Genomic DNA, 12,354 nt, shown 5'->3' on the forward strand with positions numbered 1-12,354 from the left:
AGTATTTATTGATAGGGGAATTAACCGTGGTCTCATGTTGAATTCAAACGAATCACACAAAAAACAAAGAAGTAGACATTCAACTTTGTGGGAAATACATTTTTCCACTTTGTTTCCACGAGACAGATCAGAAGATTCATACCACTCTCATGTCGTTTAATTCAGAGCTTGGGCCCAGAGGTGATTAGCTTAGCTTAGCATGACTGAAAGCACTCTTATTTCTGACACTGACACTGTCCTCTATTCATTCGTATACAGATATTTGTCCTGTGTTGAACCTGTGAGCTTACAGACAATAATATAATAATAACCAGGTGTTTCTGGTTCAAAAATCACGGTTGCAGCACAGGGGAGATTTGTCGTTGAAGCCACTAAACTGTGGAACGAGTTGCCTCTGCATGTTGTGCTGACCTCTACACTGCCTGCATTTAATTATTATCTTAATACACATATTTATTCTTTGGCTTTTAATTCAGTATGAGAGTTACTTTATTGTGTGCAATATTTTAATATCCTTTTGTCTTTTAAAGTGTTTTTTTTGTTGTTTATTGTGTTTTTTTGTCATTTTCGATCATAGAGTACAGCACTTTATTCAACTGTTTTTGTTATTATAAATATATTTATATAAATATATTTATTTATATATATATATAAATATATATATATATATATATATATATATTTTTTTTTTTTTAATTTAAGATGGGGGAAAATATATATATATATATAAAAAGACGTTGGAATAACAAAAAGGAAACATTGGTGGAAATTATGTAACATCACAATCATACTAACAATTAATATACATGGGGTCTTTTTCTAAAAAATATCAACAAAAAAGAAATAGCAAAAAAAAATTCCGATAAAAAAGATGCCTCTGCATGTTAGGCTGGTCACTACAATGCCTATTCTTAAATATTATCACATATTTTATATTTGTATATTTATACACATATTTATTCTTTGGATTTTAATTCAGTATGAGAGTTGCTTTATTGTGTGTAATATGTTATTGTCCTTTTGTCTTTTAAAGTGTTTTTTGTTTGTTTATTGTATTTTTTAAATTTGGATTGGATGAGCATGTAGGAGATGTAAAGTTTGAACTGACTGGATCATTTGCTGTCTGGCGTTGCGACGGCATCTCCTTCTTTCATTAATCATCACGGCTCAGACAGACTCTGCCCCCAAACTCACATTTTTAATTCACATCTGCGGAGCCGCTCGGGGTCTCATCCATCAGGAGCTGTTCATTAGCTGATGGGTTAAATGACCCAGAATGACTCTGCACAATAAACCTCTGCTGTTTTATTTCTGAATCCATGAAAAATATGGGCCTTTCTCATCTTATCTCTGCTAACAATGTGCCACTTGATATCTTGATCTTGCACTTTCTTTTGCACCTTCACTGTCATACAAAGACACACATGCAGACCCACGTAGCTGCTTGCACACTCTCACACTCTTATTTTTTCTTTTCTTGGCTCCTCACAGAGACAAGATCAGTTGTTTTCAGCATCAAAAAGAAACTGACAGAATATACCATTGTCAGCTCAGTGACTTTTATTTTACATGCAGTTAATATCTACAGAGCGGCTTTGCAAACGCTTTGCAAAGTTAATTATTAGTCAATTATTTCTCCGCTTCAACAAAACAGTCCTGTAATCCGTTTATTCTTGCAGCTGTCACATACAAGAGTGGAAAAACACAGAAAATTAGCTGCTAGTGCTGCTCAAGGAATGAGGAGGTACAAAGTAAGGGGGAGGGAGAGCTGAAGAGACAAGAAAAATTAATAGGAGGAAGCTATTTTAACTCGTGATTTTCTTTCTGTGATCTGACACGTTTGGCCCTTCATCTGTTTTTAAAATTGAATAGCTGTTTTGTTTAAGACATCTGAGCAGCTGCAGTGTTTTTATCTGCTCGCAGCAGTGTGGGAGGCCTGGTGTTTGAGCATTAAAAAATGTCTCTTTTCATTTCAACACCAGGTTCGCTTGTTAACGAACATGTTTCTCAACAGAAATCGTGAGCCTTGACAGCTACGACAGCGAGGGTCCACACACTCCAGAGACCGATGACTCAGCAGAGGTAAAGAGCAACTCGGCACAGACAGATCTGTGTTCACATGTATTCACTGTATGACTGCACATACACACACACAGCTATCAAAACCATCAAAGAAACAAAGGCTCTTGAACATTTAATTGAAACAGCATGTGTGTCGGTTTGAATAATGATGATTTTAAAATGTGTCATCAGGGAAAAGGGAGAGCCATCAAGCCACCGAGTGAAGAAGATTTTCAGAGCATCAAACTGATCAGCAATGGTGCTTATGGGTAAGAAATGGTTTTAAACCCCATTAAGCCCTTATAGAAAACTAATCAAATCCACTGAAGATGTTATGTGGTGTTTTAAAATGAGATAAATCTTTACTTAACCTCAGTATGCTGTGAAACACTGTGAAAGGAGTCTGACAGTTGTGAAAAAGTTGCAGTATTGTAAGTGGTTCCAAGGTCAACGATCAGCATTCATTCAAGCAGTTTTGAGAACTTAGGCAGGTTTTTGTACGTCTGTCTGTAGACAATTTGTCACCACCAGCATCACAATCAATGTCACTGCAGCTGCGAGCTAGAAGCTAATACATCTTAGCATTGTACCACAGATTGATTGGTGGCTGGATGTCATGATATTATTAGTTGAAATCGGTCGGTACTAGCTGACTTAAGCACATGTAATATTTTGTTTACCGGGAAGAAAGTATGATGGAATTTTGATTAAAAAAATTTTTTGTATTTATTTTGGCTTATTTTGATTATATATTTTTTATTTTATTTAAGCGCAATTCAAGACGGGGAAAATATGAACAAAAAAGGTTGGAATAACAAAAAGGAAACATTGGTGGAAATTATGTAACATCACAGTCGTACTAACAATCAACATACCAGAGGTCTTTTTCCAAAAAATATCAACAAACAAAGGAATAGCAAAAAAAGTATCAGATAAAAAGATAAAGAATATAAAAATCTAAACAATACTTAGATATTGATGAGCAAATTCTTTGACCTTTAAGGTTCAAATTCATCATGTACGTCAAGGACTTAAATCAGAGGTAAAAACAGAGAAAGAGGGAGTACAACCTTTCCACTTATCTAGTTTGGCATATATTGGTCGAAAAGGATTAAAAAAGCATGTTTTATTCCATCTCAACTAAACACCATATAGGGTTTCATGAAGAACTGATTAAAATCATCAATAAAATATGCAATAGTGGAAACAGGATTAAAACTACTGCTGTGACACTACTGCCACCACTACAACAGCAGCAGTGCTAAGATGATAATGATAATAAAAATGTTTCCATTGCTGAAAATCAGCTTGTGTTGAGTTGAAATGATCAGTAACTAACTTAACACATGAAAACTCACCAGTATGATTTCTTAACTAAAGTACATTAATGTATAGCTAACAAAGTATTTTGTAAGATGTTGTTTAAAATGTGAACTAATTATCAGAACTATGCAATGTATTGTTTTGTGGGATAAAACGGCTGAGATGCACATATTCAAAATAATTGCACTGCTTTTGCAGATGCTATACCTGCACAAAATGAAAATGTGTAATTCTCAAAGCACCCACAATGTGTCAAATGCATCCAAACTGTTTAGCTAAAACAGCTATTTGCAAGTGTTTATCATAGGTACTATGAATGCATTTGCCACAAAATTGGCCCCATTCTATTGCTAAAACTGTCCAATTCACAAAGATCAGTGCTAATAGCTACTAGCAGTTACAGCGGTCTTAATCAGTACATATTAAAAGATTTTCAGTTTATCCAAAGCTGCCCTAGTTACATCAGTAAGGAGCCTGCATTATCTGGCCACATGAAAGAAAACATATATTTCTGAAGTAAGCTTCAAAAATGTATTAAAGGATTTAAAAAATTCAAAGGTTACTGGCGTGGGGTTTGACATTTTGTGGTTTTAAGGTCTTAATATCCACTCAGCCACACTGTATAAAAGTCATGTCTTAAAGCAAATGGAATATCCTCTCTATTTTTAGATCTTTCCAAACACTTTATAATAGTCTCTCCTGCTCTCTTTCTTCTAATCCTGATTTTGGCTGCACAAGCCTTTTTTTCACTTTTCTGTGTCGCCTTCTCTCCAGTGCTGTCTACCTGGTGCGCCACAGAGAGACACGTCAGCGTTTTGCCATGAAGAAGATCAACAAGCAGAATCTGATCCTGAGGAACCAGATCCAGCAGGCGTTTGTAGAGAGAGACATCCTCACCTTCGCAGAGAACCCGTTTGTCGTCTCGATGTTCTGCTCCTTTGAAACGCGGAGACATCTGTGCATGGTCATGGAATATGTGGAGGGTAAGGGGGTCGGATTTGGTTTGGTTGCAGACTTTAGTTACACTGAGGGAGGACTCAAGATTATGATTTATGACCACTCTGAATGGGCGACTTTCTTGTTCCGTTCGCCCTTTATTTGTCTGTGTCAGGGAAAATTTTTGATCAGGTTGCTTTTCTTTGCATTTCATTAGTTTATTCTGGATAAAATAAAAACTGGTGATTTTATCTGCACAGACTTAGGAAAATGAAAATGATACGTCAGAGATGAGATTTTTATTTCACTATCAGAATTATATTCGACCATGAAAGTCATACAATGTCAGTAGATTCAGGGCAGCATCGTGCCTCTTATGTTATCTGTTGGTGCACAGACACACTGAGGCATGAAGGGTAGTCGTGAGTGACTCATGTGGGATGATGCTGCCAAACGTGCTTTAGGGGGTGCAAACGTGGATTACAAGACAAAAAAAACACATGAAATAAAACGTTCATACCAATATATAAGCACAGGTACAAAAAATGTTAATACTGTTATAATAAATCACTTATAATGAAGCTGTTCTGCCACATCAGCGGATTAAATTACGTCATCCTGAAGACTTTCTGTGAATAATTTTCATTCTGCAGTTCTCAAGCAAGTGTTGGTCTCTCCCCTTTTGAAAGTACGAAATGCATAAATCCTCTAACACTTAATTTTTGGTGTTATTTTGTTCACAGGTGGAGACTGTGCCACTTTGCTGAAGAACATCGGGGCTCTGCCTGTGGAGCTGGCAAGGATGTACTTTGCTGAGACAGTTTTAGCTCTGGAATACCTGCACAACTATGGCATCGTCCATAGAGACCTCAAACCTGACAAGTAAGTGTTTAAATCTGCACTAATGAATGTTTCTTCATTAACACTGGATCAAATGACCACATGTGATGTGAAAGGTGTCGCTTGTTGTCACAAACTGAAAATGATCAACAGACTGCAGTTTCCCTCACTTCTATGGTGCTTTTTAATACCATCCTGACATTTATATAGACGATACAATAAATTACAGTATGTATGACATTATCTCTCCTACAATGCTGTTTTTTTCCATTATGCAATTAGCCTACTTAGACAAATCTTGCTGGGTTTAAATACTTATGGCCCATAGGATAATGAATAGATAACAAAAAAGCGCCCTTATATCATAAATTCTCGCTGGAGGACCTGATCAGCTGTTGCTGCAGCTGGTAGCGACATACAATGGGCTGAACAGACAGGATGTCCGGGTAGTGGTCGTTAAATAAAATTATGTGGCTAATATAAGGTTTTTTTAGTTGGAAGAAGTTATCTCAAAAAAGTTATATGTGGCAATATTTTCACAATTTCATATCTAGTCATGTTTAATTGATTATCTAGTGTGCACTATAAAACATTACCTTAATACAACATCTCCCTCTCAGTTCTCTAGAAAGTTAGAGAAAAGTAGAATAGAAAGGTTTTTTTTTTTTTTTAACAATAGAACAGGCACACCCGAAAGAGATAAACCACCATTACAGTACCTAGCATCACCATAATGTATATCGTTAGGTCTCACTGAGCAATGTCAAAAACTTCCATAACTTTAAAAGATAGCTTTGTGAATTCTGTTTGTTAAAACAAATCTGTTCCATCTTTACAATAGAAAGCATTTCATTAAGCCATCTCCTGAAACATGGAGACTTCCTATATAGTAATATTGTTTTTTTTCTGCAGAAAGTGTCTGTACTTTTGACTGTTTTGAAAACCATACCATCTGGATTTCTAAATACCATAATATAAGATAATAACTTGATACAGCCCAGGCTTAGAATTAAAGCACTAAAAGCCCAGTATACCCTCTTAAGTATGGATTATGTTATCTTATTCTATCTGATCTTATCTTAAAAATTGACACAGACAGAAAATACATCAAAATACTTCAGGCATGAACTCAGCCATGTCTGTCTGTGAAAAGGTTTTTTTTGTACATTCATTTGCCGCATGCCAGTCTCATGTGTCCATATCTCCACTTAAGCACTCTTCCCTGGCTTGTAATACAAAACCTGCCCTCAAAAACAATAAATGACAACCTGCGATCATGACATATCTTTCAAAATAACCACATACTCCATTAGATATGGCTTTTATTGTAGTGCAACAGAACTGAATGCCTGTTTTCTCTCTCCAAATAGTCTACTGATCACCTCCATGGGTCACATCAAGCTCACAGACTTTGGCTTGTCGAAGATGGGTCTAATGAGCCTCACCACCAACCTGTACGAGGGACACATTGAAAAAGATGCCAGAGAGTTCCTGGATAAGCAGGTACAGTACCCTGTTTGGACATTGAATGCAGTACTTTATTACCACATGATAAAGAAAGGCTGCCGACAAATACATTTAATTAGTGACAGTGTGAATGAGGTGTGTGTAATTCTAAGATGGGACGTTTGAACAGCTGGCATTCACAGCATTTTTCCATCTTCTCCAGCCATGTGTGCCAACCTGTCAAGGCATCTGGCAAAATCAGCAACCTCCAAATGAAACATTGCATTACAGTGTTTCCTGTGTATTCCAGGGCCGGGTCTAGACAGGCATGTATGAGGGGGCAGCCACAAATCTTGAGGGGGCATTGTGCTCCAGCACCTTTTACCATGTCTAACTGACAAATTCACTCACTCGGATGCAGGTACACTGAACAAGTGCCTTGTAAAGTACTGTGGTCTCAAATGCTTAACACACTTATTTTATTGTAGTTATTGTTGTTACACTAACAATATATGAACTTGGGTTGCTGTTAGTTGTATGTCCTACCCTCAACCTAAACTGAATGCACTTTGTCAGGCCTCTACCCTAAGACCTGCCCAACTTGGGTGTCCCTATGAAGACTAGCTTCTGTTGGGTTAGCCCTTACGGTGCGTTCAGACCGGACGCGTAGCGAATATTTCGCGCGACAAGATTACATACAAAGTCAATGCAAACACGCGAATAGACGCGAATTTTTGCCGGCGGCGCGAATCGCGGGTTTCGCGCGACGCGAATGTCGCGGCGCGAATGAAACAACGCGAATTCGCGTGAGTTCAATAAATTCAACTTTGGCGAAATATTCGCGTGACGCTGTGTCGGGACAGCCTATCAGCGTTGAGATTCTGGACGACAGTGTCCGAGATACATACACGAGAGAGAGGAGAAAAGAGGCAGGAAGGAGGAGTGGGTCGGCAGGAGGGAAAAAGGTGGAAGTACTCTGCGGTCCTCTCTCCGTGCTGAGTGCGCCTCCGGATGATGTCACTCACCCAGACACGACGGCGTGTTTTCCGACGTATCTCGGACTTCCAGAGCAGGTACAGGGACGCTATGCTTGTCATGGTTGATGACAGAATGAAATGGAGGGAATTATTTGGCGCTAAATAGTGTCTTGGGCGAAAATTTGCGTCGCGTTACTCGCGCGAGTAACGCGACGCGAAAATTCGCTACGCGTCCGGTCTGAACACACGGTTAGGGTCACTGGGGCACTCAAATCTCCTGACCACGATAAGGTGGCAATCCCTCAGGAGGATGTTTTTGTATTTTTTTTTGTATTTTTTGTATTTTTTTTTTTTTTATAATACAAATTACTATTACTATTATTTTTTTATTTTTATTATTACTATTATTTTTTTATTTTTATAATACAAATTACTTTTTTCCACATAGGCTACTCTATCCTAGCTGCAAATTTGGGCTGGGGCACAATAAATGGAGCTTTGCCAGTGACAACTGATACAATACAATTGCTCAAAATGGGCAAAAGATTCTCCGTACAGGAGGCCAGAGAAGCTTTTCATGATGATGTAGAGGAAGAGGATACAGAATATGAGGATCACATTTCTGAAAATTCAGAGTCGGACAGTGATTTTGAAGAAGATGATGAGATTTAGCATCAGCTAGTTGCAAAATGAAGACAAACCACAAGGCTAGCAACCCCGGCACCAAACAGTGAGCAGTGGTGAGCCCCTGTCAGCAGCTAGCAAGTGAAGAAATTTGGATGTCAAAAAATGGAATGGTCTTTTTGCCCAAGAAATGATCCACCATGCATGGCTTCCAATGTGATAAGAATGCAAAAACAGCCAACACAGATGCCAATTACTCGTGCAGGACATTTGACATGACCTGAAAGGGTTAAATCTCTAATATAACTAAAATAAAATTGTAAATTTGTTGAATGTTTTCAACTCTCTTTTTTAAATTACATTTTTCTTAAAAAAACAAACAAAAACGAGTAGCACTTTAATACAAAAATATGATCTAACAAAGGTAAGGGGCAAATATTAATCATGTATGCTGTTTATATTGCTTGTAATTGGGATGAAGTAAACATCTGTAGAGTATTTTAACATAAAATTGTTTGATTGTGTTGAATTAAAAACCAAAAAATGCAGCGGGTCCACCAGACCCGCAAACACTGGCTGAGTAACAAAAATATGAACAGAACACAAGGGTTAAGTATGTCACTACACAAAACACTATGAACGAGTTTAACAGAGCTCCTTTGCTTCGCATTCGCAGTTTACTGCTGCAAGCTGCTATTAGAAACCTGACACTGGCTCATTTGCATACTGAAGGGTGATTGGAAGTTGGGCAGATAGCTATCCCTCACAGCGAGCCGGCAGCAGGCCGATACACTGAGCAGAGCGAAAAGGGGAGATGGAGCGGAGGCGAGAAACATGACACAAGAAACAACTTGATATATTTTATATTTGAGGGGGCAAGCAAGACATTAAGACATTAAGAAGTGGAGCGGAGGAGAGAGGCATGAGATAATAAAAATATATGAAATATAATATATTTTGGGGGATTTAGTTTGAGGGGGCACAACATTTATTTGAGGGGGCCAGGCCCCCTCTTGCCCCTGCCTAGACCCGGCCCTGGTGTATTCTGTAATGGTGAATCGTTAATGATCTCCATCTCCACAACAATCACGTTTTTAGCAATTATAGTCATTGTTTATGCTCCGAATGAAAACCGGTCATAATCAGTCAGATCACTCGGCTCTTCTGGGTGGAAGCAGGCATCTGTTTGTCTGCTAGTAATCAACTGACATCTGTGGGTGAAACAGACCAGGGCTTCGCTTTTCATGTGTCTGGAGGAGATTCTGATTAGAAGAGTGTTTCTCATTCACTCAACACCAATGTCTCTGTTGTGTAAGACACTCACATGCTCACACAAGTGCATACATTTCAAATTCTCTTTCAGATCTCCTGAACAGCAAATCATTACGGAACAACATTTATTTTGCAGGCTGTTTTATATGTGTACATGTAACAGCATCCTACAGTAAAATACAATATGGTATTTTGTTTATTGTGCAATATTTCCTGTTTACACTGCATTGTTTGCTCCACTTCTTTTATGATTGATAGTTTATTGTTTTAAAGATAGACAAAACAATTGCAACTATTCCAGTCACAGTTACATGAATCAGGCTGACATAAAATATTAAAATAAAATGTGAACAGTACAAAAAGTTTGGAGTCACCCAGAAAACACACAAACTAAACTAAACAAACTGTATTTTTGATGAAAGTGGTTACAAAATGAATTGAAAATAGAGGTAAAAAATAATAATTTTAACCTGCTCAAATATGGAACTTTACCTCTAGATACTCAACCACCCTGAGGAAGGATCATGTTATTGCTTCTCAAATCAGCACAAAACAGTTTTGAGTGATGGTTGCTGACAATATATTATAGATATTTCATAAGAATATCAGCCGTTTCCGGCTTTAAAAGTAATTTACCACATTAACAATGTCTAAAAAGTATGTCTGATCAATTTAATGTTATTTTAATTTTAAAAATTGTTCTTTTCTTTCAAGAATGAGGACATTTCTAAGTGACCCAAACCTTTTGAGGGGTAGTGTATATAAATAAAATATGACAAATGAAATATAAAAAAATTGAATAATCGTGATGCCAGAATGTTTAAATGTTTGCAGCAATGTATGTCAGTCAGTTACCTAACAAAGTGTATCCCTTAGTTATTTTATATAATAATTTGGTAATATTGTAAACATTAAGAGCTGGAAACGCCATTAACCACTTGATAAATACTGTAGGAGTGGTACTAGCAGTGGTCCCATTTCAAGTGATACTCCTTGAACCTGCTGAGCAGCCTCTATGATCGTTGTTCTAGGGCAGCCAGCTGGCCAAGAGATGTATGCCAATGAGATAGTGGTTTGCTCCACTTTTTAATATTTACTTGCTCTAATAGATATATTTTTATATTGTATATTGTATTTTTTTTATTATCTTGCTGCATGTTATTATTACTGTTCTTTATTGCTGCTGGCCTTCCTGAATGCTACCAAACAAAGTGTCATTGTATAACTACAAGGACAATAAAGCCTCTTAAGTCTTATTTCATATCTGGAGGGGACACTTAAAGACCTTTAAAGAATATTTTAGAAAAATGGCCAGTGATAAAAGCATCTTAAGACACCTTAAGTTTGTTAAACAACTCCAAAGTCTATATTTATGTTTCTCTTCATTCCTTTCTTTTCTTCCCTCTCTGTCTTTCAGGTGTGTGGAACTCCAGAGTACATCGCTCCAGAGGTGATTCTCCGTCAGGGCTATGGGAAGCCGGTGGACTGGTGGGCCATGGGCATCATCCTCTATGAGTTCCTGGTGGGCTGCGTGCCTTTCTTCGGAGACACACCGGAAGAGCTGTTTGGCCAGGTCATCACAGGTGAAGAAATAGTGTTAAACTTTCCTAACTTATTTGTGAAGACACTCTCAAACTGCACATTTTCAGGAAACCACAAAAGCTGTTGTTTGTATGTTTTCATTCAGCTGGGTTTCTGGGTTTTTGTTTTTCCTTATAGTAAGTAGGTCATAGTAAGTTTCACTTCTCTATTTTATGACTGCAACAAAGATTACAAAACAAGATGTGAAAAGTGTGTATGCTTTAAGGATCAGCAGAGTGTTCTTATCCAAGTCATGCATCCCAAGCATGTGATGTAGTCTAAGTTTTTAACCTTTAGATTTTGAATACTGCTCTAAACCGAACAGTTTTCTTCCATGTTTAAAGAAAAACTTCTATACTTTTCAACCTGATCGAGACTTCTCCTTAAGTGTGACTTAAAACACAATAACGAACAGACCAGATCGAATGAAATCTCTTTAGGTTCTTCTCAGACACTTATAATAACATTCTGAGCCTGTCAGTTGCAAAAACAAGCTCTTTTGTGGGGTGTGGACGTTCATTGATGGTGCCCAATTGTCACCGAAGGATTACGTTGCAGCCTGTTTTGCGGCTGCCGGCTGCAGACCTCTTGCTAAATTGTGGAGCAATTTTAAAAACCCTTGTCCCCATTAGTCACTTAGACACAAAAACATGGGAAAATAGTATAAGGTTGAAAAATACAGCGGTTTCCCTTTAATATCTCTTTCTTTCCCCTGGTGACATGCAGGTATTAGGGGCAATTTTACAGCAGTTTGGACGAGCCTATGATTTGTCGTTTTGAAAACTTCTTCAAAGGGAGACCATTTCTTTCTTGACCTTTTGCTCTCTCTCTTTCTCTTTTCAGACAATATAGTTTGGCCAGATGGTGATGATGCCTTGCCTGCGGACGCCCAGGGCCTCATTTCTGCCCTGCTGCAGACCAACCCTCTTGTGAGGTTGGGAACAGGTACACATTTTGCACTTGATATCAGAGCTTTAATCTGCACATATTTGGCATTGGTTTCAGGAGTGCATAGTGCAACATTTATGTTAATGTATTTGTTTTGGATTTTGATTTAAATTGGCATCTTTCTGAAGCAGCGGCATATTCCAGAGGGAAATATCTGGCTCAGCTTAATGCTCCACTATGTTCATAGGTACCTGTCTTTTTGTTTGATGTTCAGTTTTTAGAGCCTTTTCACTGAAAATGGCCGCAAAAACGAGACGGATAAGAGCAGTGAGAGTGAAGCATAACAAGCTAGAACAATCAGCTGGAAGTCGCTACGTAAAGCTGAGGAAAATCGACAGATAATTCT

At 37.9% G+C, this 12,354-nt stretch overlaps 1 protein-coding gene across 1 annotated transcript in view; it reads left to right on the plus strand.

Moving 5' to 3' along the window:
- mast1a (microtubule associated serine/threonine kinase 1a) overlaps window positions 1-12,354 on the plus strand; it is an 84,796-nt gene that overhangs the window by 56,075 nt on the left and 16,367 nt on the right. The window contains exons 11-17 of the mRNA XM_059338922.1: window positions 2,015-2,082; window positions 2,254-2,330; window positions 4,159-4,367; window positions 5,064-5,202; window positions 6,531-6,663; window positions 10,897-11,062; window positions 11,904-12,005. Coding sequence (XP_059194905.1) covers window positions 2,015-2,082; window positions 2,254-2,330; window positions 4,159-4,367; window positions 5,064-5,202; window positions 6,531-6,663; window positions 10,897-11,062; window positions 11,904-12,005 — 894 coding nt within the window. The remainder of the gene's footprint in view (window positions 1-2,014; window positions 2,083-2,253; window positions 2,331-4,158; window positions 4,368-5,063; window positions 5,203-6,530; window positions 6,664-10,896; window positions 11,063-11,903; window positions 12,006-12,354) is intronic.

This window comes from Centropristis striata, chromosome 1, assembly GCF_030273125.1.
Source record: "Centropristis striata isolate RG_2023a ecotype Rhode Island chromosome 1, C.striata_1.0, whole genome shotgun sequence".
Lineage (NCBI taxonomy): Eukaryota > Metazoa > Chordata > Actinopteri > Perciformes > Serranidae > Centropristis > Centropristis striata.